The sequence below is a fragment of the Chelonia mydas genome, chromosome 5, assembly GCF_015237465.2.
Source record: "Chelonia mydas isolate rCheMyd1 chromosome 5, rCheMyd1.pri.v2, whole genome shotgun sequence".
NCBI classification, from domain to species: Eukaryota; Metazoa; Chordata; order Testudines; family Cheloniidae; genus Chelonia; species Chelonia mydas.
The window spans coordinates 2147580-2175127 of NC_051245.2; the positions used below are offsets into that span (position 1 = coordinate 2147580).

General features: G+C 40.7%; 1 protein-coding gene across 8 annotated transcripts in view; it reads right to left on the minus strand.

Moving 5' to 3' along the window:
- UNC13B (unc-13 homolog B) overlaps positions 1-27548 on the minus strand; it is a 397323-nt gene that overhangs the window by 225601 nt on the left and 144174 nt on the right. For 4 of the 8 annotated variants that reach the window (XM_043546786.1, XM_043546787.1, XM_037902440.2 and 1 more), the window contains 4 exons: positions 24643-24865; positions 17879-18004; positions 6149-6487; positions 3071-3161 (listed from right to left, as the gene is read on the minus strand). In XM_043546786.1, coding sequence (XP_043402721.1) covers positions 3071-3161; positions 6149-6487; positions 17879-18004; positions 24643-24865 — 779 coding nt within the window. The remainder of the gene's footprint in view (positions 1-3070; positions 3162-6148; positions 6488-17878; positions 18005-24642; positions 24866-27548) is intronic. The other 4 variants (XM_043546788.1, XM_043546789.1, XM_037902441.2 and 1 more) reach the window with 1 other exon arrangement.

The window sequence follows — 27548 nt, forward strand, 5'->3', positions numbered from 1 at the left end:
GGTATTTGATCATTAATTTGCATCGCACCCCTGAGGAAATTCTGGCAACAAAATCTTTGGCTGAAATGCAGGACTATATTGGGAAACTAAGAAACATTTAGAGAATGCCTTCTGCTTAATTAACACATTAAATAGAATCTAAAATTTATGAAACAAGTTTAATAAAAGACTTCAACGGGTGTTTAGGGATATTTCTTTATTTGAGGCAAGGTTTTCAAGATTTTTGAAAATGAGTGCCTAAAGCTGAGCTCCCTAATCCCCATTCAGGTGCCTAGAAAACTGGCTCAATTTTCAGAACTGGTGAATATCCAGCAAGAGAGACTGAACAAGACTGATCCTTATTAGATCAACAAGAAGGAAGAGGAGAACAGCCACTTAATCTGGGGGGAGGGTTTCTGCGATAGAAGCAATTATCAAGACAGACCATGCAGTTACATGACTATGAAAGAGAACATAATTGTGTATATTTAATTGCTAAAGATGAAGATTTCAAATCAAAACCATTTTGGAGAGAACTGCATCTATGAGAAAAAAATTCAAGGGAAAACATGGCCTAAATGCCTAAAGTTGAGAACAAAAGTGAATGAATCAATGTATTTAACTTTTTATCTGAAGTACGGGAAGAAATTTCACACCACCTTCCCTATATCAAAGCAGTAATTGACTTTAAAAAAAAATGGACAAATGGCTTCTGGATAGCAATGTTTACAGTGCTTTCAGTACTCAGGAGTATGTCTATAGGGTCTTTAAATGTTTTTCTTTATTAAAAAGAAATAGAAATACTATTCTATACCTTTGTTAAATTTGCAGACTAACATAAGGGAAAAATCAGATTCAAATTTGCCTTAACTCAAAAGTTTCTTGGGCTCATCTACATTTGACAATTACTTTGGATTAAGGAAGAGAGTGAATTTAAAGCACAACAGTTTTCCAGAAGAGCTCCCTGTGCAGACACTCTTATTCCAGAATAAGAGTACCTACACGGAAAAAGTAACCACAATAGCTGTTCTTATTAATTTCCCTGCACAGACAAGCCTGTTGTGTGAGAGTACGAGGATTCAGTCAGAGCCCTTGCTGGGCAGGAAACCATCGTTTTATTCTGGAATGATTAAAGTTAATTCTTTTTAGATGACTGCAGTAATCCAGGGACAAACCAGCTAAGAAATGGGGAAGTCACATTTTGATTCATCTGTAACTCTCCATTCAAAGGAGTTCAACGAACCAACACACACACAGAGACAAACTCAGTATACACTGGAAGAAGACATTTTAGTAATTTGCATATTCACAACTTACTGTACCTCTTTGTATCTATCAAATCTTACATTAAACTCTTATTATCTCACTGACTCATGATGCTGTAGGATGTATGTGTAACTCTCACACAAGGGCTAATATCTTCCTAGGTGGGAGGCGGGATTGATAACCACATATGGCCCTTTCTATCTCTGAGTTAATGGTTCAAATTCCTACCCAGATGATTAGCAAACAAAAGTTACTACAACTAGTTTCAGTATCTGTAAGAGGAATTTGCCAGCTCAGGTCAATGGGTAATGGACATGTGCTACTTTATAAAAAACAGAATTGTAATAATCAGTCATTGGCTTGCTTACCAATCACATTAGCTGAAAGTCAAAGCTTTGAATTGATATGGATACAGAATTTGCCTCTCACATCTGTAAGTGGTCCTTCCACATCAGGACAGAGATCCACTGGCACACAGTGACGTAAGGTAATCTCTATGGTACTTGGTATAGGCGCTACAATCCATTTCATTTTCTTCAGCAGGGATAATTTTGTCATATTCTCCATACTCTATGGCAGAACTAAATTGTTTTATTTTGTATGCAGGAAATATATACCACCTGACATCAGTTAAACAAAAGCTTCCTTTCTTCTCAACACCAGTGCCCAACAAGCCCTGCCAGTTTTATCCCTAAGTTTGATACATATTCTTCTTAAAAACCCAGTTTGCCCAATCCAAAATATGAACTTACTTCATTGACCTTAAAATAGTAAAAGCACCAACATTTGATGCACCATAGATCTCAAAAATTAGGTGGAAAAGGGATCTGGATTATGACTAAGGTGAGCCAAAAATGGAACTGTGAAGAACAAGACAAACAGCTCTTTTGTCTCCCAAGACACATACTTTAAACAGTTCCAAAAGAAACGAAGGAAACAGGTACAAATTCTACTAGCGGAACTCAACTGTATCCCATGCAGGACATTATCAAAGTCTTCAAGCAGATATAATTGTAACACCCATACCATTACAAAGCAGACAGAGGAAAAGACCACATATAAAAGGAAGACATGAAGTGTGTGCTTCTGCTAGCAGGCAACAGCTTACCATCAGTAGAAACTGAATACACCATATATTCTCTGTGTCTGGACACAGGATAAAAGTGTGTAAAACTCATACCGAAAACTCTTTTTATGCTTTTCAAATCAGAATATTCCAAATGCAGAAGAAAACCTCCCAATCTGTTCCTTTTAAACTTCTAAACAAGGTTAACAAAACCGTTACTTTTTCAGAGATGTCAGGATATACACCCATTAATATCAATTAAAGATTTACAAAGTGTTTGATGTAAAGCTTCTCAAGAAACAATTGTGCACTACAAGAGAAACAATCATACTGAGCTAACAGGAGATTCTGATAATAGTTTGAAAAACACATAAACTCTGAATTTTGAACTGGTCAAAGTAAATAATCAATAATTCAGTCCCAAATTATCTAGCAGCCATGTCTGTTGGTTTCAAATACATTTTATACAAATTAGAAAGCACTTCCACAGATCCTGCATCTTTTTTCTCTGTGTTAAAATCCCTTCGGAAGTGCCCAGCTACTGACCTATCAGTCCTACTACAGCATTTGTTTCTAAGTGGCTCTAACACGCCAGGTCTCAGTACAATACACAGATTCCAGCTTTGTATGATGTGTTTACTGAAATTTTGCTAGTATAAACTAAAACTATGAGGTGTACCACAAAGAGTCTCCAGCCACAGTCTAAAAAATTAGCAAGCACAGAAAAGGAGGAAAAAGTGAAGTAACATGTAACCTTACCTCCTGAAGCCGTAGCCGTATTTTGTTAATAGCTCGGAGCCAGCAAGCTCTTGCGGGAGAAAACGGTGGGGGTTCATTTTCATCAAGGTAACTTAAAACAAAGACATGAGAACAATTTTAGAAATAGAAAAACCACAAAGTGGTTTAAGGCAATATTGTTAAGGAACTGGAGTGCAAATGCAAATACAGATGAAGAGGCACATGAATATCCAGCACATTAGAAAGCCACATACAATCCCAAAGATACTCCTGTAAAGGAGATGCCAATCTAGGGCAGTTAGGGATAAGAGGCATTGGACTGAAATAGCAACTATGGGAAGGAGAAACTCCTAGCTTTCTAACAGTATATAACAACTATTCTGAGACTTGATGACTTATAAGATAATGAGAAACTCGTTCCTGGTCTTTTCGGGGGAGAAATTCCACATGTGAAGGAAAGAAATATTTTTGTAGCTTTAAAAGAATAACAGCCTCAAATTGCTTAGAGATTTGCAATGTTAAAAGCAGTCCCAGCAGAAACGGAGTAGAAAGGGGATGTTCATGGTCACAGATGCATGATAAATGCAGTTTATCACATTGCTGCTGCTACCACCCCGACTGGTGGGGCGTGTGCACATCTGTCCTTCAAACACTCCAGTTGATAATACTTCTATACCACAACAACCCACCATGTACTTGTCTACGCACTCTCCCTTACCTCACATAGCACTAGTCCATCCTTTGTACATTTCCCATTTACATGGTGAGCACTAAGGGGAAGGCACCTGGTCTTTACCTGTCTGTACAGTGCCAGACACACATGACAACTGACAACAATGTAAACAGCAAATCATTTTTCTGGGGAAAGAATTTTGCTGATTTGTAACAGAAAAGCAGGATCAAGTCTGAAGGAGGTGAGTGAAGTTAGCCATAAGAGTTTTAGAAAAGTTTGGTGCTCTCTTTTTCACCAGTCTTTTTGTTGGTAGTGGTGATGTCTTTTTAGGTCTCTGACATAAGGACTTGTCTACACAAAAATTGCACCTATTTACCTATACTAGTATAAAGGTGCTTATATCTGTACAGTTCATTCTTATTCATAGATTCACAGGTTCCATCTAGTCTGATCTCCTATATAAAACACAGGCTAGAGAACTTCCCCAAAGTAATACCCAGAGCAGAGCTTTTAGAAAAACATTCCATTTTGATTTTAAAATTCCCAGTGATGGTGGATCCACCACAATCCTTGGTAAGTTGTTTCAATGGTTAATTAGTCTCACCGTTAAAAATTTACATCTTATTTCCAGAATGAATTTGTCTAGCTTCAACTTCCAGCATCTACATCATGTTATACCTTTCTCTGCTACATTGCAGAGCCCATTATTCAGTATTTGTTCCCCGCATAGGTACTTGTAGACTGTAATCAAGTCACCCCTTAACCTTCTCTACATTCAAGGGAGTAATTACACTGGAATAAAGCATCTTTATACCAGCATAACTGCATCCCCTCTAGGGTCTTGGACCAATTTAACTATTTTGGTAGGAAGTCACCCACCTAAGCAAAATAGTTAAGTTGGTACAAAACCTGTGTGTAGACCAGTCCTAAGCCTAGGATTATTTCTGCTTCAGCTGAAGTGAGATAAAGAATGAAAGGCTGTCTTCACCACTGGCAAAAAGGTTGAAACATTACAATACAGGACCAATAGCAAAGGAATTATAGCAGTGAATCAGAGTAGAGAAATTTTCTTATTCATATGATGAATAGTGAGAAATAACCTACAATAATAATGCAAATCATTGTATTCTGACAGGCTAATAATGGCAGTCAGAGTACAGGGCAATTGCAATGCTACAGTTACTGAAAACTAACACTGATTATGCAAATGATGTTCCAAGCGTAGGAATTTTTATAGATAAACTCTACATTTCTTCCCTGTGAGTGGTCAAGACTATCTATCAATAATGATCAATTTATAATGGCATAAATGATCAAATCAGCCGCTCTTCAGCTTTCCAGTAGGACAAGACACTTGTTCACAGCTGTGCTGGACTGCAAATTGTCGTCAGCAGTGTTAAGGCGGTTTAGCTTCCCAAATGCATGGAATATCTAACAGTCAGATGTGATGAACAACTGGTAAAACACCCTGAGGTCACTGTTAAGGTTCTGTATCAGAGTGCACATTTGATTAAGCTGATATATTGCTTTTTGATAGCTGTTGGAGACCGGAGCGAAAGGTTTAGGGAACGTGATATCAGTAGTGTTGAATGAAATACGAAGGTGGGAAAAAATGCCTGAACTTCTTATTTCCATTCCTTTCAGGTTTGGACGGATGACATGTGTCCTGCCACAAGGTTCGCTGAGACTAAACAGGTTTGGTTTGCTAGTATGGGCATAAGCACACAGCTTTTCCAGTCAGTAGCAATCCAGCTGCTCCAGGCCTGCCTCTCATACCCCTCATCAAGAATGGAGGAAAAAAATATTGCATATGAGTTGCTAGGTCACTGAAGGAGGGTGCCTGCAGTTCAGCTATCCAGTAAGTACAGTTTAAATTTCCCAAAAATCTCTCACTGAGTATAAAGATATTTATCAGAATACAGCATGTCAATACGATCAACTGATTTGTTTGGGAAGAGTGTAAGATGGGGACATTGCAGACTCGCTTCCAACTCTGGGGTTAACCAGATGACATAAATGTCAACAGTAAAACGAGCATTTCACTCATAGGTGCCGACTCCATGGATGCTCCAGGGCTGGAGTACCCACGGGAAAAAATTAGTGGGTGCTCAGCACCCACTGGAAGCCCTCCTCCCCCGCAGCCCCACTCATCAGCACCTCCCACCCGCTGCGGATCAGCTGTTTGGCAGCATGCAGGAGAGCGCTGGGAGGGAGGAGGAGAAGTGAGGGAGGGACGCGCTTGGGAGAGGGAGGGGGCAGGAAGAGGCGGGGCATGGCCTCGGGGGAAGGGGTGGAGTGGGGGCGGGGCCTGGGGTGGAGCATGGGTCAAGCACCCCTGGGGAAAGTGGAACGTTGGCGCGTATGATTTCACTGTAAGTTACAACATCTCCATTACTTTACACCGACATACTGTACACTTCACTTACCTCTCTGGCTGCCCTGCAGAGATCTCCTTGGGCTTCTCAAGTTGTGGGGTTAACTTGGATGCAGAATGATCTTGAGCTGTCTCATCTCTCACACAGACCTTTTCCTTCTCTGTTGTTTCGCTGTGATGCTCATGGTGTTCCTCCTGCTCACTGCGCCACTCCTGGCCATCTTTCTGATAGCTGCCAGAGCTGTGACAGGAATGATTGGATTCCCCTTCCCGGTGTTCATCCTCTTGCTCAGACCCCTGGGCACTTTCATGGTAATGGTCAAGCTCACTCAGGTGAGAGCTTCCCTGACTGACGTTACATGAGGAGCCATACCTGCTACTTCCAGCAGGACTGGGAGGGAGTAAGAGATAAATAAGTCAAAAGGCAGTGGCAAGGAGGAAACATGCAACAAACAGCAAGTTTAGTGACTAACAATCTGCACGGAAACTATAAGACACTACATTTAGTGCAAAGCTTGGCTATATTCTGGCTTGCTAGATGTGTATAATCAACTCACAGTATCTAACCACTGTAATCCCTGAACTAATCTAAATTACATCAGAAATTGGGCATAAACCTACTGTAGGTACTATAGCAATAGAGACAGAAATGCAGTGCCTATTGATATGCTAACCAAATTTGTAACAGTAATCATACCAGCACTATACTATTGCCCTATTCTAAAGAAATTCTGCCAGGGTTAACAATGAAGGTATTCTAATCAACACAGAAGAGTAGAAATGTGTGCGTGGGAATCCGAAAGGAAGATCGCTCATCTTCCACTATTTTAAATGCTCTTTACTTCCACCTCATTAATTGTTCTGCTGCCAGAATCTGTGAACAGAAAGATGGATCCTTCTTAGCAGAAGGAGCGCATATATCTTAATCCTACTGAACTCTTTAGGAAGCAATGATTCCATATAAAAACCGCACGTAAAAATTAGGACATTTTGGGATGGAAATTTCACATGCAGAGTCAGGAAATTCCATTTTAAGATTTCCTTCAGAAAGGATTACTAAAACATCTTACTTGTGTATATATGTATAATACTTTCTATCACCTAATACGGAGGGATAATGTTTTGACCTTAATGTGCACGAGCAATGGATCAGTTACAGTCACTTTGGGAACAGATTTTGATTCATGAATGATGGTCATTTGGAATTAATGCACTATGCGTAATTCTCACATATGCTACATTTTTTAATTGCATTTGGTGCTGGATTGGCAGCCCTGGAATCTGATTTCCTCTGTTCATAGTATAGTTAACAATAGGGACATATGGGAGAGCAAGCTTCCCTTTCACTGCCCACCAATGGGAGTTCAGCAAATCTCCACCATGTGAGACTGAGGCAATTATAATTTAGAATATACACAGGACAAAATAGAGGTTCATGAACTACTGCAAACCTTACTCAGTAGCATCCTACATTGCTTGAAGTATGCAGGATTGTGTAGAGATTTTAATGACTCACAACCTTACAGTTTAACCTGTAATACCTTCATTGCCACCTTTGGAAATACTAAAAAGCCTGAAAAATTGGAAAACATTCTAAATATTTCTGTAATAATTATTACAATGGCAAATCAAGCTTCAACAATTTAAAGGCCAAACATCTATTTTATAAATAACAATTTTCTGGGCACAGCACAGTATTATCTAGTGTTACAAATGTTTTTTTTCAGTGAACATAATCACTAAACAAGTAAGCAAAACCATTCTGTACGTACCCGACTTTTATCACGCAAAGAATTAAGTTGTGAAAGGCTACTGAAAGCAACACTCAAAACAACTCATTCACTGAGACAGAACACAAAAGGAGCACATGAGTAAGCTAATTACATTCTTACAAACACACAGGAGAGCAGAGGAAGTTGAGAAAAATGATACAAGGACTTAGTGTTTAATCTACTGACTACACAACAGTATTCGCTAATGTGAACTACGAGTAATGCTACAAACAATTGATCATAAATAGGGATAAGACTAAATTATGCACAGTAACACAAAGTTTGATATCTACTGGTAGAGAGCACTTGCATTATAAATGGTCAATTGCTTGATACCATTTATTATGCTGCTTTTGTAACTGGCCTTTTCTTATTTGATGGTTCCGTGCTATTCAGATCTGCTGCCTGTGATCCAGGATGAAGCGCTACTGTGTCAGGACAAGAAACAAGATCTTCCTGTTCAGACTCAACCTGCTGACGTGGTAACTCTCCTGGTGGCTCTTCCACGGAAGGAGGACGAGACAGTTTATTGGAAATTGTGCTTTGTTGATCTTCAGATTCTTCGGCAACTCTGTCTTTTAACTTTTTGCTGGACACATCAATATTGCTGATTCCGGACGCTTCTTCGGAAAGTTCAGCATTCACCATGTCAGGCTGCTCAGTAGACAAACTTGATTCAGTATTTGGATCATCTAGTTGATTAGACACAGCAGATTTTGAATTCTCATCGGCACTGACTGTTCCCAGCACCTTTACATCTGGTTCTGACAAAAGCTGTGGCAGCAAATCCGGTTCCCTTTTGACAGAGGTCTCCTTGTTGTCTTTTTGCCAAGGAAATGAAAAATCTAGCTTCTTGCCAAACACTGCCCCTTGAACACTATCTGTCTTACTCACTTTTTCTTCATTACCTCCTTCAAACAGAGTTGAAGAAAACTTCTTAAAACTGGACATGAGGCCTGGCTCTGCTGCAATTTTACTTGCAGAAGGTGGCTGTTGTGAGAAGAAGGACCCAAACAGCTTTCCACCCTCCGTAGAAGACGACATGAAACTGAATTTTGACAAAGCAGATATACTTGGCATTTCAAACACAGGTTTAGTACTATTTGCATCTAGAGGAACATTCGTTGGTTCACACTGTTTATTCAAATCATATTTGGGGCTAGTTGCTCCTGTAGTCGTTTCATTCATTGTTAAATGTTCTGTCAGCTCTGCAGGAACATTTGGTTCCATTTCAAGTGTCCGATTCACATCTGGCTGGTAGGCATTAATATCTGCCTGATCCCCTGGAGTGACTACTCCTGTTTCAAGAGTAGTACTCAGATCTGATTGGCACAAATTTACATCTGCCTCATCAATTAGAGCTCTGGATTCCAGTTCAAGTACACTATTAAGGTCAACCTGGGAGAAGTTAACATCCACCTCAGTGGCAACTTCTTCTGTTGGTTCTTCTGTTACATGTGTAGTGCCCACATCTAAGTGACACAAATCGAGAGATGTCTGGTCAGTTATTATTGTCTGTTCTGTACCGACTGCACTGTCCAAATCTGAATGGCACAGGTCATCATTCCCCAACTCTACAGAGGGCTGTAAATTTGCATTCAACTGAAGTACTTCAGGCACTTGATCTTCACATGAAACCAACATTTCTGAAGCATTTAGCTGAGACTTCTCTTGACTGGTTTCAGGTCTTTGATTTTCTCCAATATCTATTTGCATACTAGAATCTTTTGTGGAGTTCTCTTCTGAGTCTGATGGGCAAGTTTCCTTCAGAGAATTGCTGGTCTTTATTTCAAACACTTCGGCTGCGGATATTTCTTCTAGCTTTTTGGAATCTTTTATAGGAATTGACCCTATGGTGTCTTTTCCACAACTGCTTTCTTGAGGTTTGGCAATGGGTTTCAGACAAATCTCCTCTTTTGATGTTTCTTTTGCACCTTTAAAAATGCCAAAAACATCATTTGTGAAAGTTGGAGATGGCCCACTTGGGAGAGAAGAGAGACCAAAAAAGGAGGGGCTTTTCTTTTGAGCACTAGGAGCGGCTGGAGTTTGAGAGTGGGAGAACAAGCCAGATAAAGTTCTAGGAGATTTCACTTTTGTCATGAAGCTTGAAAATATTTCCACTGAAGAATCCAGTACTGATTTGTCATTCTCTGGTTCCTTGGGTGTGTTTTGCAAATGAGATGTTTCTGGCATTTTTGAGAAAGACTTTGATTCTTGTGCCTGTTTTAATCTAAGTCCAGAGGTAGGCTCAGGTAATTTGTGCCCAGGTAATTTATGCTTGGGTACATTCAATTTTTCTTCTGAGATGACCTCCTTTGATACACTGTTGGTAACATTTAAGTCATTTAAATTTGTGAAATTGTTTTTTTCATCTGAAACTGAACTGCCACCCCCGTTTCCAGAAGTTTGTCCTTTTGAACATGAATACTCTTCCTTAGCTGAGGAAGGTGTAATATACTCTTCCTTTCCTGTGCTGTCTGGGAGATGTTCTTTTGGCTCCTGAAACCCTGGAGAAAAGGACTCACTGTCCTCTTGTAACTTAGAAACTTCAAGGCAAGGATCGGAAGAAACTGGCTCTGTTGTGGCATTCCTGTCAACCTGTGAAGGCTTTTCTACACTGCTCTCTTTGCTTACTTCAGCAACGCTTTCTACTGACCGCTCTTCTATGGGAACATTTAATTCATTTGCATTGCTGGGGAAGTTGTTCAAAGTCTCTTGTTTGAGAACCACTGGCTCCACAATACCAGGAGCCTCTTTTTTACTGTCTAACCCCGATTGTCTGGTAACTCTGATACTAGAGTCAACAGAAACGCTTTGCTTCATAAATGGCTTAGAGTTTGCTTGCTGAGCATGTTTTGCAATGTTTTCCTTCTCTGGAGGAGTTTGTGGTTTTTCATCCAAAAAAGATGTCAGATTGAAGAAACTAAAGCTGGAACTACTTTGAGGCACGTTTTTCTTGACTGTCGGACCAGTCGAAAAGAAGGAGGGAAGCTTAAATAGCCCTTCTGTTTCTAGCTGCTCGGCATTAGGAAGATTAGCAGCAGATGCTGAAGATGTAGGGGTCTCTGGTCCACTAAAGAATGAGAATATGCTCCTGCCGAGTGGTTGTGCTGGCTGTGATTTTGAAGCAGTGGCATTTGAAAAACTGAAAGGCAAACTAAACCCTGACTCTCTAGATGTCTGATCTGGCTTACTTGGTTTCATTTTATCAGGTATGACACTCGTAAGATTATCTCCTTGTTGCTTTGGCATAACCACTGATGCACTACTATGTTGCACTGGGGGCTCTCTCAATTGACCGATTCTGGGACCTGTGTGTACTGGCTTGTTCAATGCATTTCCAGAGTTTTTGCGATCGTTGTTCTCCTCTTCTACCTTTCTGCTTGGTTGCTCCATTTGTATACTATGACTAGGCGAGGTCTGCTTGTTCAGAGTCTCTGTTCTAATCTCTCCAACAATGGCAGAAGAAAGGGACTGCATGCTACTATGCTGGCTGCCTGCCTTTTCAAATTTCTCTCTGAACTCAACTGGAACTCTATCGGTTTTTGGTAGAACAGTGGCATTTGCCAATTGTTGAGAAGAGACTGCATCTCCTTTGAAGATATCCCCCAGGGAACCAAACAATGATGAAATACCTGAAGTCTCCTTTCTCTCCTGAAGGGTTTTATCATTTTCTGCCAGATTTGATGGCTGCGGCCCTTTGTTCACCTGTGTTTTAAAGAAATCAAAAAATCCAGAACCCTGATTTTTTTCAGCTGTTGAACTTGCAGAAGAATCTTCTCCTAAACTAAAGAGTTTCAAAGCACTTTTAAATAAAGTTTCCTCTGGCTCTGTGGACGACTGGTTCTGATTTCGCTGAGGTTTCTTGTGCTCCTCACCACTTACTTGGGGTCCAAGATGACTTGAAACTGGACTTGTCTTAATGGTCTTATCTGCTCTATTTGCCTTGCTATCAGGAGTAGTTTGGCTTAGTTGAGAAGATGATTTTGTTAATCCTTGTTTTTTCATATGGATGTTTTTTGTCTGAGTAAATTCATGCTTTTCATTTCTAATAGATTCTAGTTTATGAAATTCTGTTGCACCATTTCTCCCTAATTCAGGCTCAGTGGGAGTCTTTTGCCCAGTTTGTGTATCATCCCCTAATTTTGATGTTAATGACAGATCATCATGTTTATGTCCAGATAATTTTGACTGTGTACCTGTTGTCTTCATGGTAGAATCCTCCAAAAACTCATTAATGTCAGAACCTGAAGCCTTTCCAATTAAGCCACCCAAAGCAGAAAATAAAGATGTGACTTTGTTCACTGGTGTTTTTTTATCTTCTGCAGTCTTTTTGAATTCTGTCCAACTTTCAGCAGATGCAGAAGGTTCATCTGTTTTATGAGAGGACTGAAACAGATGGAAGCCAAAAAATCCTAATGATCCACTCTCAGAAGTTGTTATAGGCATGGTTTTGTCTGATTGCTTGATGTCAAACTCTTTATTTAACATCCAACTAGAAGTCACTTTGGAATGTGTTCTAAGATCAAGGGTTAGTGGAGGTTCTTCTGAATAATACCCACTTTCCTTTTCAGGCCTAAAATCTACTTTGAGTTTTTGAAGTTTATAACCTGAAAAATCTAATGGCTGCTCTCTTTGGTAATAAATAGACTCTTCAAACATTTGTGAAAAGGTCTCCAAATTCATGTTCATTAGCTGATCACTTCTTTGCAAAGCTACAGACAAATCAAGAGGCTTATTTATAAGGTAATTATCTAGCTGCTCCTCTTCAGCAAACCACAATAGTTCATCTTCACTGCCAAGAGGGACTTTGAAACCACAAACAGCAATGTTATCTTCCAACACTGCCCTTGGAATTGAATCCATCTGAAAGTTATAGCTCCAATATTCTTGATGCGAGTACATTTCAGGTGCACATACATAGACATACTGTCCTGTCGGATCAGTGAGCAGTGAATAGACATACTGACCATCACTGTACATGTAGTATCCACAATCACCATCTTCTGATGGCCACCATACACCATGCTCAAGCAGCGTCAGCCAGTGCTCGTACTCCTGACTGCACGTTGAATACACAAAACTTTCATCCATACTTATAGACTCTTGGTCAATTAAAGTCCACATAGTTCCATCACAACCAGATGAGTAGCTTAAGTCCATAGGCAACTCTTCTAATGAGCAGCTGTAGTCTGTTTCAAAAGGTGTAAGATTACTGCCATTTCCATTGAGAGAACTAGTTGCCCGCATGTCATTTTCTTCTAAACAGACTTCTTGAAACACTAACTGATCAAAGGATTCATATGACATTCCACTTAAATCTATACTCTGTCTGTCACAATTTGCATTTATTCTCCAGTCGATAACATTTGCATTTCCATCCTTTTTACATAGATTCATTACTGTGTCATTTGACACAGGCCAGTCCAAAAACTCAGTAGGTACATCAAAGTTCTGGTTTAAGACATAATAAACTGGCTGTGCTACTTCCTGAGCGTCTGCAGAAAATTCTCCCGTGTCATACTCCCACTCAAAGCTAGAATGACTTCTTGTTTCCTCAAAAGTTGGATACTGCTCCGATATGTTATGGGCTTTACGATCCAACAAAGAAAAGTTAAGAAATTCGTTGGATCCTTCATTTAAGAGAGTATGATACATTTTAAATTCTATATCTTGGTTAGGGACTTGCCTGCCAATTACAGATTTCCCAGATAAGTCTTGTACCCTCTGTTGAGAACACAGCTCATTCTGAGATGCAGAGCGCCCATAGTAGGGAATATGGTGTTCCTCTGGTTTGTTTACTATTACGTTGGTTAAATGATCACTAGTTTTGGAAGATTCAATCACTTTTGTGTCATGCAGTTTCTCTTTTGGTCTGAATATGAAACTTTTCAAAAAGCTGGAAGTTTCTTGTTTTTCCTTAGGGATTCCTTCAGCATCAGAAGTTATGTCTGAACCACTGGATTTTTTTTTTAAGTTAGACTCCTCACTTCTATCAAAAAACTTCATGAGGCCTACTGAACTTGATTTCATCTCATCTTGCTTACAGTCAGACACATCTTCACTTGAAGAAAACTTAAATATCCCAGAAAATAACCCGGGTGAACTGTTTTTCTGGTTGTCCCTTTCATTTTTAACATTCATCTCTTGCCTATTGGGAATATTTTCAGAAGAAGAAAACCAAAAACGTCCCGAAAGCAAACCTTGTTGTGTGTTTTTCTTCTTTGTATCATCCATGCCTTTAAGGTCTCTCTCTCCACCAGAAGACATGGATTTTAAGTCTGTTGTGTTTAGTCCTGCTGTCGTCATATCCTGTTTTATATTTCTACTTTTTTCCTGACCATTCACAGATCCACACTTTGTATGTGTAACTTTAAAGGTGGCCGAGGGACTTCTTTGATTTCTATTTTCTTGTGCACATGTACTGTTTTCCTTATGAGTGTTTTTTATTCTTATAGGTTCCTCTTTATGATTTGGTATATTTGGAACTGAAGTAGACTTTAATGAGCAAAATTTGGCATTTCCTGAATAACTACTTTTGTGTTCATCTTTAACCGCTGAAGTTATGTCACTAAAACTCTGACTGCTTTGATTTTTTGAGGCTACCAGGTTTTCTGCAGAAGCAAATTTAAACAAAGAAGGAAAGATGCTTCCTTTCTCTTTTGTATTCTGCAGCTTGTCTGAAAAACCAAAACCACTAAAAAAAGGAATCTGTAGTTTACCAGTAAATGGGAAGGAATGTTCATTTGTGGAACTGTTTTGTCTTATATCATCTTCAGATCTGTGGCCTTTTGAGAGTCCAGATGAGGCTTCTTTTTGCACAGATTCAGCAGAAGGAAGCAATAACTGGCTGAAGGATTTTTTGAGCGGACTGAAAAACTTATCAGATGTTATACCTTGCTCTGGAGGTTGTGAATGAACCTCCACTTTACTTCCACTTTGCTTGTTTTCCAATTCATTACCTGGACAGTGATTTCCTGAAATGTTTATGCACTCTTCTACAATTATGTCAGGCTGATATGCCACATGATGAAAATCTGAAGACTTCTGTGGCCCACCCTCCTGCTTGGGTACTACTAGACCCTCAAAATTGGCTTTCAAGCTAAAGGAACTGAGTGAGTTTGTAAGTTTACCAAAGATTGAGGATACAGAATTGCTGCTTGTGTTAACTTCTCCCTCACTTTTAGTTTCATTTTGATTAGTTTCAGAAACAACACTGGTGATTGTGTTCTCTTCAGAGGATTTCTCACTTTTGTTTGTCTCAGAAACACTTATAAGAGGTCTTTCTTCCTTGGTTTGCTCATCTTTTATGATTGCTTTTTTTGGTACTTCTTTTTCAGAGAAGATTTTTAAAGGATTAAACATACCTAAAACTGAATTCATAACTGAATTTTGATTCTGGGGTGAAGGCTGCTGGCTCGTGGTGTTGTTTTCTGATGACTCCTGAAGACAAGGAGCTGTAGAAGTTATATCCTCTCTCTTAGTGGCTTCTCTGTTACTGAAGTTTGCATCAGGCACACCTTTGTCACTGCTTGTCTGGGATGGTAATAATGAATGTATGGAAACTTTTATATCAGCCTTACTTTCCACTTTCACTTCTGGGGCTAAATGCTCAGATTTAGGTTTACTAGAGTATCTCTTTGAGATTCCACCCTCTGATTGGCTTAGAGTTTCTGGTTTCTCTGGTGCTGAAGACACAAGCTTTTCAACAGAGGTTGTGAAGTGCTTTGTACTTGAGCCTATCTTCTCAGTGAAAGAACCAAATAAGGAATTTACTGTATTCTTTACACCTGACAAGTCTGGGAGAGATTCAGATTTGCCTTTGCTGTTCTCTTTGTGCTCCATTATAGCAGGTTTTGCCTGATTAGGGTGTACATATTTCTCCGTTGAATTATCAGCATTATCCCGCATGAGTGACGCACACTCAGAATTTGTCGCTTTTGGGAGAGTACCAAATTTGCTAATCTCTTCCTCCTTTTCAGCCAAGTATTCAGATACAGTTTCTACCAGACACTGTAGTTCATCCAGCGCATCAACATATTCCTCACTTGGCTCCTCAACTGGAGAAAGCGTCAAGTTTTGCACTGGATAGCCATACTTGCCTCCTCTAGTCCTAGGTTTTTTGTCACAGTTAGACTTTTGCAACTGAGATACTGAATTTGCAGCATGATTATCTGTGAAGCGGTCAAGATGACAAACATTTGATTTGTACCATGTTTGTGAAAGTACAGCTAATTCTTCCATTTCATCATCTGAAACAGGTGAATACTGAAGCTCCTCAGACGCACTGCTGTCAAATTCTTCAAGGTTATCTAATGGCACAAAAGTATTGACTGGTTGTTCTGAATTTGTTACTTCTTCACTGCGAAAGTGAACTGTGTCATCACAGTCATGGTTTGCCCGCTGCTTGATGGTCCACTTACCACTTTTAACCATTAGGCCATTTTTGTACGGACGCAAAATTGGATAATCAGGTAGCTGTTCTTTATTTTCGATGCTGCAGCCATTAAATTTTTCAGTTCCTTCATATACTGGGAAAACACTGCTAGGTTCAGACCTAGTTGCTATACCACTGAAAGAGACTGTTTTCTCCACAGGAAAATGTAGACTTCCATTATAATGTAGGCTTATTTGTTCACTCTCATCAAAATTTTTGTATCTTAGTTTCTTTTTCCTTCTCCTATCTATTGTATCATATTCCTGAGGATATCTAGGAATATCTAAAGTTCCTGACTCCACACACACATTCTGGCAATATCTTGATCTTTCATGGTGGTTGAAAGTCTCCTTTTTTGAGTACGTTTGGGTTTTCTTTACATTTGTTTCCTGACAATTTCTATTTCTATTACTTTTTTCTAGGAATTCCTCGATCAGCAGTTTTCCTATCTCCTCATAGTTACTCTCCCACTCTTCTTCTTCAACTTCAGAATCAAATGGAATGATCCTGACCTTTTCACTTTTAACTAGAGATCCTTGTCTGATAGACGAAAGATGAAAATAAAAAGGGAGAGAAGGCAAAAAAAAAAGGGTGAAGGAGTGAAGGGGAGGAAAGAAAGTTAAAATTTTTTTCAAAGGACAGTTTAAATGAGAAGACCAGAAGAATAGTGAATTAAATGTATTAACAAAAGAAATATAAAACATGGAACACATACAATGGTGTAGACACTGAAAGATCATCATCCACTAAGAGACTATATAACATTTCTTAAATCAAGGGATCAAACATTACCATAATAGTCTGCAGGGTCAAAAACTTCCATAACAATTATGACACAGATCTTCTACAAAAATTAAGGAATGGCTGTTTGAAGTAGAAGAGCTATCAGTGAAAGATTATTATAATGCAACTTCAGATATATTTTGGTGTCTTGAGATTATGGTGTTATAATTTAAGGAATGCTCGAACAGTTAATTGCATTTTCACTCGAATTTCAAGGACTGTATATTTTGCTAATATTAGGCAAGTTTCTGTTAATTTGAAAGGTGCTCATTACTTTAAAATGAATCTATTTTGTGAAAATAGCTACTGTAATTTTTTATAATGGACATTTAAAGCCAGTAATGAGGATAAGTCATTTTACAAAGTTACCAGCAAATTAGGATGCCTCCTAGGGCCAGACCCAGCGCTTGGATCCAGTGCACACAAGTCACAATTGAATGCAAAGGGAGCCATGTGAATGTGTGAAAAAAGTCTGTAGACTCTACAGTAATAATCAGAACAGTTAGGCATCAAAGGAATAGACCTGTTCTGATGTGAGAAATGTATTCAATTAAGAGTTTTTCCCCTACTTTATAAAAATGTTACATTTCACTAAAAAGAAAAACAAACTTAAGTACAACACCTGGAATGGAAATAAGCAATGACATCAGCCCATCATTAAGCTACAGTTCGGAAATACAGTGAAGGCATGCAAACAATGAAAGTCGGCTGAAGTATATCACAAGATGACATCACAACAGCAACATCAAGGAGATTAGACAAACATCTAGCTGTAAAGAGGTTAACCCACCTATCGGACAAATCTAGAGACTGCCTGCTTTCTAGCGAGTACTGGCGGCTTGTCATTTGACTAGACTCAGATGCAGATTCTAGGTCAGATCGGCCACTCACAGTGGAATCTATGCTATCATATCGCCTTGAAAGTAAATAGAGTAAGAGCAGGAAGACAGGTAGTTACATATTGATTCCAAACTTAATATTGCAAATAAAATTTCAACTAAAAAACCCACAGATAGGAAGTCTGGTACTCTAGAGTCACATCATTATTGGGACTAAAACATGAGCTAGTCTAAGAAAGAGCAAAACAAAAATATTAGGCAGGTTGGGGCAGAGGGAAATAAAAATCTATGTTCTTATCTTAAAGGACCAGGATCACCCTGACTGGGGATCCAAACTACCATCATGAAAAGGAAAGCTCTCTCATGCAGCATTTCTAGAGAGGTTTCAGAGTAACAGCCGTGTTAGTCTGTATTCGCAAAAAGAAAAGGAGTACTTGTGGCACCTTAGAGACTAACCAATTTATTTGAGCATAAGCTTTCGTGCTGTAGCTCTTGAAAGCTTATGCTCAAATAAATTGGTTAGTCTCTAAGGTGCCACAAGTACTCCTTTTCATTTCTAGAGAAGTTTTTAAAACAGATATCTAGACATAAATCCTCATGGGCACTTAGATAATATGGTGACCTGCATGCCACAAAAAAAGTGGTTAGATGGATTGAATAGGAGGCTGATTGAGATTCAGCTCACTTTTAATGAAAGTAGTTTTGGACCTAAACAGGCTGCTAAAGTCCTTTTAACAGATTTGCCTTGTCTTTAATGTTTTCCTACACACAGACCGATATACTTATGAAATTTAACAATTGAAAAAAGTGACTTACCTGTTCTGTAACTGCTGTTTCTTCAAGATGTGGGTGCAGAAGTGTATTGTGCCCTGCTGGGTTTGTGCCAAACGCACCGGTGTCAGAGATTTTTCCCCTAGCAGTACCCGTCGGGGCTGTGAACATGCCCTCTGTCTCCTCATGACCCCTACTGGGGCTATATAAAAGCAGCACCGCCCTGACATCCCTCAGTTCCTTCACACTGGAGAAGCTGGTTTAAGACTGAAGAAGAGGGGATGGAGGGTGGGTTGTGGAAGATGTGTCCATACCAACCTCAGTTACAGAACAGGTAAGTCACTGTTTTTTCTTCTTCAAGTGGTTGTAGATATGTATCCCACTCAAGTGACTCCCAAGCAGTACAGTTCGGAGATGGGATTGGCGTTTACTTGAACAGCGATTACCGTTTCCATCAGAAGCGGCTGTGACAGCCCAGCACCAAGTAAATGTATGCACAGAGGACCAAACAGCAGCCCTATAAAATGTCCAGTAATGGGAACATTCCCGAGGAAAGCCACAGGTGCAGCTTGGGCCCTTGTTGACTAAGCCAAGCACATTGTATAAGTAGGGGCATAGCGAGCAGATCGAGGGACGTGATCGTTCCCCTCTATTCGACACTGGTGAGGCCTCATCTGGAGTACTGTGTCCAGTTTTGGGCCCCACACTACAAGAAGGATGTGGATAAATTGGAGAGAGTCCAGCGAAGGGCAACAAAAATGATTAGGGGTCTAGAGCACATGACTTATGAGGAGAGGCTGAGGGAGCTGGGATTGTTTAGTCTGCAGAAGAGAAGAATGAGGGGGGATTTGATAGCTGCTTTCAACTACCTGAAAGGGGGTTCCAAAGAGGATGGCTCTAGACTGTTCTCAATGGTAGCAGATGACAGAACGAGGAGTAATGGTCTCAAGTTGCAATGGGGGAGGTTTAGATTGGATATTAGGAAAAACTTTTTCACTAAGAGGGTGGTGAAACACTGGAATGCGTTACCTAGGGAGGTGGTAGAATCTCCTTCCTTAGAGGTTTTTAAGGTCAGGCTTGACAAAGCCCTGGCTGGGATGATTTAACTGGGAATTGGTCCTGCTTCGAGCAGGGGGTTGGACTAGATGACCTTCTGGGGTCCCTTCCAACCCTGATATTCTATGATTCATCTGTGGAGGAGGAGTACTAGCTATGACATACGCTGAATGGATGCAGGAAGCAATCCACAGAGATACTGTTTGTGCTGATACTGCCCGATCTCTCATGCGTGGAACCCTGCAAATCCGCGGGTATCCGCTTCATATCCGCATCTGCGGAAGCGGATCTCCTTGGACCATTTCTGCGAATAGCAGCGTGGATGTGGTTACAAATTTTGTATCGGTGCACAGCTGATGGTAAGAGCTGGGCAGGCAGCTGTGAGGAACCACAGCACAGATCCTCTACCTGCCCTGGGTAGGAGGCGTAGGGGGCAGGGACACTGGGCAGGGGGCTGTTCAGGCCCCATGCCCAGGGCAGGTGGAGGGTCCGCCGTAGCTCCACACAGCTGCCTGCCCAGCTCTTATCGCGGCCGGGCTACAGCTCCGAGCTGCCCCCCTGGCCAGAACCAGGTTGGGGACAGCCGCATTGGCAGTTGTGGGGAACCTGGGTCCCTCCACCTGGCCTGGGGTTGCTTGGGTCCCCCCGCCAGGGCAGGTGGAAGGTTCGCCGCAACTCCCCACAGCTGCCAGCGTGACTCTCCCCATATAACCAGAGCTGAAGCAATCCTTTGGAGAAGATCCTGGTAAGATTTAAAATCTGCTAAGAGGGGAGATGAGGAATCTAGGACTCCTAGATCTGCCTGACGTGATGGGAAGGGAGTTGGTATAGGTGAGGTGGCCTCATGAGAGAGTGGTTGCTGCTCTGGCAAAGGGTCCTCCGGGAGCTGTGGCTCGAGAAGATGGACACTCTCCTACAGCCCGGCGGGGGCTACTCTAGAGGCTGATGCCTCTGAGGGTAGGCAGGTCTGCTTGCAACTGGGGTGGAGTCCTAGCTCTGTGAGAGTGGAAAGTTCTCCACAAGTCACAGGAGGAACACTGCAAGAAGGAATAGAGCATAGGAGGCCAATATAGCTTGTAATTGCTATAAGAATGGGAACCCTCTTGGCACCAATGTCTTTCCCCTGCAGGGAGCTTAGAGGACCTGCAAGATTTCTTCCACCGTGGAGGAGACGAGATGTGGAGAAGACGCCACACTGGAACCTAAAGAGCCCTCTGGATAGTCTGTGAGCATGGGCGTAAGCCACCGAGCTGGGGTCACAGGATATCCTGACTTACCCATAAACCAACAAGAAAAGTGCGAAGTCAGTCCTGAGGATGGGTGTGTTGTTGGTACAGGACAGGTTGCCAAAAAGTCCAGAAAATCGCTTCCTGTCGGTGCTGAGGAGCATGACTGAGTCTGTGCAGGCTCAGAGGGGAATCTAAGGCCCCTGGCACCAAGGTGAGGATGCAGACAGTGCCACAGAGCAGGAGTGCACCAATACCAAGCCCACAGTCACCTGTGCTGAAGGCAGCATGTGTTTCATCACTGGCACTGAATAAGTCGATGGCATCAACCTTAGCCCCAGCGTTGAAGAAGTTGAAGGGCCTGGAATTGCAAGTGGTATCAACAGACCCACTGAGTCCTGAGGTAGCAATGAGGGTGGCACAGACAAGCAGAGCGATTCCACTTCTGTGGGCTCAAAGGTACCGAAAATGGTAGTGTCACAACTGTGTCCTTAGGTACTGAATTCAATGTCCAGTGAATCCCTGATTCATCTTGTGGAGCCTCTTTTGAGACAGTTTTCAAAATGCAGAGTGACCCCTTTTCTCTTTCTGAGGGAAAATCAGGGTCCCAGGGTCTGTCTGTTGCCACTCCAGAGGCAGAAGGCAGCTAACTAGACTATAGGTACCACTAACAACTATCAAAGCTATTCACAAAGTGAAAAAAACTTGGTGACAAACACAGAGAGGGAAAAAACCACCAGGAAAAGCCTCACACACGGATAGCTGCGACTAAGGCCACTGGCAGTAAGTAGTAATTGAAGGGGGACAGGATGCCACATTACATAATCTCAGGACAAGCCACAAGGAGACACAGGGCATGTGTACTGCCCTCACAAGTACTGCTGAAGGAAAAACCTCTGATGTTGGTACATTTGGCGCTACCACACCTGAGTGGAATACATGTCTGCAACCACTCAAACAACTAACCAATCATACTTTCATCACAGAATTCTTTAACCAGTTCAAGCTCTGGACAACTGATTTTCCAAAAAACAGCAGGCCTTTACAGAGGCCTTGGAAATTCTTCTTCACAAATCAAAGCATTCGAGCATGTCTGCATTCTGGATTTTCATAGCCATGAAGCTGCACAGATGCAGCCTGATTAGGGCAATCCCCCAGTGAGCATGTTTCCCCAACTGTAAAATGGGGATAAGGATACTGACCTCCTTTGGGATCTGCTGATGAAAAGAGCTAGGCATTATCACCACCCACAGGGGTAAAGTAGCACCAGCACAAGCCTTGCTTTTAGCAGTACAGTGCATCTATGCTGAGGGACAGCACTGGTCTAGCTATACCAGTGCAAAAACCCCTAATGTAGTCAAGCTCTTAGCAAGCAGCGAAAGAACAGAAGTGTATCTAATTAAGAATTCATACCAAAGCAAAAGGACAGTATGCAAGCGAAGTGGCAGAGAGATTTGTTTGCAATGTGCAATCATAATGAAATACAAATCTGTCCAACACAAGGATGTGGTGACAGATTCGTAGATTTTAAGGCCAAAAGGGATCATGTAGTCTGGCCTCCTGCACAGCAGAGGCTAAAGAACCTCACTCAATAATTTCTGCCTCAAACCCATAACTTCTGTTTGAGCTAGAGCATATCCGTCAAAAAGATATCCAGTCTCGACCCAAAGACTGCAAATGATGGAGAATCTACCATCTCCCTAGGTAAAGAGTTCAAGATGCAATAAAAGCAAGCATTTTGCAGATGTGAATCACTCAGCTCACACTGCAAAAGAATTACAAGCATAAACACATAGAGCTGGAGGACAAATCACCAGTAATGATGCAGAAGGAGTTCTTTATTGGGACTCAAATTTGGAAACCAAGAGATTAAGAGATTTACAGGTTATAAGACCAGAAGGGACCACTGTGATCATCTGGTCTGACCTCCTGCATAACACAGGCCATCAGACTCCCCTGAATTAATTGTACTGGTTTGTGAACAAACGGCGAATTTACAAACAGATGCTGGAGCTGGGCGCAATGTAAACAGCAAGCACAAGCAATCCCCACCACCACCACACACACAATCCCCTTCCCGCACAGAAAATCCACTAGCAGCCACCTAATGTTAGAATTTTTTTTAAAAAAATGCTATTTTGATAAAGTGGGCAAAAAATAAGCCTATGTAGCAAAGCCACACTGACACGTCTGCGCAAGGACAGATGACAATAAGAGTTTGAAATAATTGAATAGGAAGTCCTATGTGTAGTAACTTATCTACTGCACAGGATGCATGAGAAAGAATCTGATTATGTGTTTAATGGTCTAGAATGCATTGAGAACAATACATCACACTGTTATAGATAAAAGTACAAAAATACACATACCACAAAGTCCCATTAGCAGTGACAAAGTAAAAGCTGAATTTTACTGGTAAAATAAGGTATTTCTAATTAGATACTAACTGACTGAGTTAACTGTATGATCACTATAATAAAACCACCACAGTTAAGGATATGCCATTAAACATAAGCACAACCCATGAGAACAACTGATGTCTAGACTTCAGAATGCAAGTGTACCCTCAGTTAGGGAGGTATGCCAAAGGTTTGGGAATAGGACCAGTTTGATATAGAAAGTGAAAAACTCTGCACCTCTCACTTTTTTGGTAGATATATGTTCAAGCGACTACCCTTCCCTTCCAGATTATTTCAGCACATGAAGTGTATATCAAAGCATCATGTCCTATTTCTCCAAAACCTATGCCTATCAAGCTCACTAACATTGTCTCCTTGTGCTCCCACTGCCTATCTGTTGCATCCACCTGTTCTTTTTCATATATTTAGATTGTAAGCTTTGTGGGCCTGTGTTCTTGCTAAGTGTTTGTATGGCATCCTGGTTCCCGACTAGGGCTCTTAAGCAATACGATTATTATTATTATTCACCTAATGAGCTGGACAGGGTGAAGTAATGGTTGAGAAATGCTGATTTGTGATCAAAAGAAGAACCACATAGACTGTATAATGTTCTGCTATGTGCAAAACACCACCTTAAATTGAAAAAGATCTGGGGGGATATCAATTTCTGGCAATAAACCCGTACTTTCTTACAGCGCCAGGTACACACTGAGGCAAAACCCATGTTATGCAACAGTGCTATGTGCTAACAGGTAGGAAAAAGGGAAGAGACAAAGGCTCCTTCCTTGAATAATCTTTGTGTGAGCAGCTGATAGAGGGATAACAGCTAACGTGAAACAGAAAATTAATTTGTCACCAGTGAAGAGGAAATTTACCATAGGACAGCACTGCTACACTGAGTTTCATTTGCTTCTAAAGGTAGCACACAATTGCCAGATGACATTTTCAAGCATTCTACCCTTTTATTTATTTATTTAAGGAAAAATAGAACCAATCAAGCTCCTAAGTTTCAACACATTCTAAAAATTCTTTTATGAAACTAGGCTGCAGGATCTGCCACAGTACTTGTGTTATTCAAAGGTGGAGATTTAGACTAGAAGAGCACGTCTATTCACAAGGCAGGTGAGGATACCTTGTGCTGTCTTATTACAATACTTTTAAAACCTCTAGGCTGTCCCTCATCAGTTTGCATTATGCTTTCAGGATCTACAGTAAACTTTCAAATGGCAGAGAAAGAGCTACAGTTTTAAAGTCAGCACCCACCTGATGGCCATACGTTCCCGGTAATCCAGATCACAGCTCTGCATGGAGTCCATGCAGGAGTCCCGAGACACACCCTGCTGCTGCAGGCGAGAGGGCACAGTGAACTGGTGCACAGAAGCGTTGGGCTGTGAGATTGTGTGGTAAGGAGGAGGAATGCTGTTGCTGGTCTCACTGCGGTAGTCACTGTCTCTGTCATCCACTGCACTATCAGGGTCTTCCAAGGCTAAGAAACAAACGTAGTTAGAGCACAACTCACCAATTCCACTCAGATGGGCAAGCAGCACCCATTTCACACTTCAAAGCAAAAAGTCTTTTAAGAGGCCTTTTCTGTAATGCTGGGGTCCTAAAAAGGCAATGCAGAGTGTGATCTCATGTTCTCCGAATTTATATTGAAGAGTTCCCTGTTTACCTTTCCTTCTCTCTCATTTGCCACCTCCTTATAGACGAACATTTACTTTTTTTGTTTTCCCTTCAACCACTGCTGACAAATAGGAGCACAAGATGCTTTTAATTTAGGAAACTTTCTTGGATTCCTTTACTACAGTTGCAAAAACCCTAATAAAAACAATGCAGTTGTCAGAGAAGTACATTCCCCTGTGCGAAGTTGAGTCTGCCCTGAGGATTTTATTTTACTCTCTCTCATCTAGTGACTGATTTTAAAAACCCAATCAAACCAGAGGAGCAGAAAAGGAAATTAAATAAAGCTTCTAACTTGTTTCCCTTTACATGTTTACAATCACTGTATCACTCCTTTCAACATACTTTACCGATATCAAAAATGTTTCATTTCTCTCAGGGACAGAGATTATCGAAAGGCTATCATATGCTTGTCAGTCAAGAGGAAAGCCAAAATCAACTAGCAGAGTAACTCTGCCGGTATACAAGTTATTTCTTCTTATTGTAATTGCTACATTTAACACATTCCTGTAGCTACAGTTAATCGTCACATTTAGAAACTTCAAGAAGTCAACACAAATGTCTGTTGTATAAATACCATCGCAACAAAAAAGCTCCCTCCACATATTGCACCTCTCCCTTGAAAGGCATCGCAACTTATAACCCTTCTAAAAGAGAAGAAAAATTAAAGTTCTAGTCTGACATCTGTTCATGGCCTAAAAAATAAAGCTCCTACTAGGCCGTGCAGTATGGCAACTTTATCTTTGCAAGTTTCCAGTCAATAAATAGATAACCGTGATAAAGGAGTTGAAGTGCATTGCGAACATGCTCGAAATAAAGAAAAATCACAACCATCAGCCATTATTCCTCATGACCACCACTAGCGCCAAAGCCTGAATAGAAAGGACAATCAAATCAAAGCTCTGTCTGAGAAGTTGATTCCATACTTCATGCATGCCTCAATCAGCCAGCATCACAGCACAGACTGATTGGGACTGAGCAAGGAAATAAAAATACAGGTTGGTTTCTTCGTTTGCTTTCCCCATTTCTTTTACAAACAAATGGAAGTTTAATTCTGGATATTCCAGATTGAAATTATCCACAGTAGATGGATACATGTTTTCCATTGAAGCTTTCATTTCTTTTGACTTAACAGTTTCTATTGTTTCATATAATTTAAGGTTTGCTATTACTGAAACAATCTGTTTCCCTTCATATAGTGCAAAGGTATAGTAATATCCTGACACGGAAGAAAACAAAAACCACCTCCACTGGAGAACATGTCAGCACATCTAGTTGAAATCTCCTTCAAACAGGCTTTCTATTCATAAATCAAATCTAGTCAATTTGATTGTCTTCAATGAACATAGCATATAGTCTTCTGCTTCTTAATAGACTAATGCTATGCAGTTCTTGTCAGTCTCCATACATTAAAAAAAATGAATTGCTATTACGTTGAATTATTTGGATTCATTAAAAACCAAAGAGGTGCCAATCTTGCACTCTAGTTGGAAAAAAAACTGGAACCCCATAAAATACAGTAACAGAGTAACCATGCAGCAAAAACAAAAAAATATCAGCAATTTCCCCCTTACAACACTCAGTCTTGGAAACTTTATCAACTTAGAAAAGGATTTTAAAACTGCTTACTCCTCAAAAACAAACAAAACCAGTACGGCCGTGCTGTGTAAAAATTAATGACCTGATGTGCAATGGTGCTGACTACCCCTGACGAGTTAAGTCCTAAATCTTTGGGGCAGGGACTGTCATCTATCTGTTTGCCCAGTACCTAGCAAAATGGGACCCCAGCCTCAGAAGGATAACACAGTGCTACTTCGAAGGTTAGTGTCACCACTGCTGACTTGCATCACACTAAAACAATGGCACTGTTACTATACCTCATACTTATAATTATGGAAGCATGTGTGTATGTCTCACTCTATACTAACTTAATATTTGGGGTTCCCTCTGGCAACTACTTACTGTTTTTCTGCAAACCCCTCAATTTAGGGCATATTGAATAATGAAGAAATGGTGACATCCCTCAGTGCAGCATAACACTTTCCAGTTAACGCCACTAAACCACCTCGCGATTATGCATTTGTATGGTCAGTCTTTCAAAGGACATTAGCTCACTACATTGACTGTAGAGAATCCACCTTACAGTACAAAGGGTAAAATTCTCCACTCTGAAGAGTTCCAATAAATGTTCTGCTCTTCTGTAACAATGGTGATGCACATTACGTCTCAGTAAGGAGGTTCTCCCCGCAGAGAGAATCACAGTGGTAATTTAGTGTTGTTGTAGCCATGTCGGTCCCAAGGTATTAGAGACATAAGGCGAGTGAGGTAATATCTTTTATTGGACCAACTTCTGTTGGTGAGAGTTCTTCTTCAGCTCAAAAGCTGGTCTCCCTCCCCAACAGAAGTTGGCCCAATACAAGATATTACGTCACTCACCCTGTCTCTCCAAAAGCAGGAATTTAGCATTTGTAAAATTGTAGATTAAATTT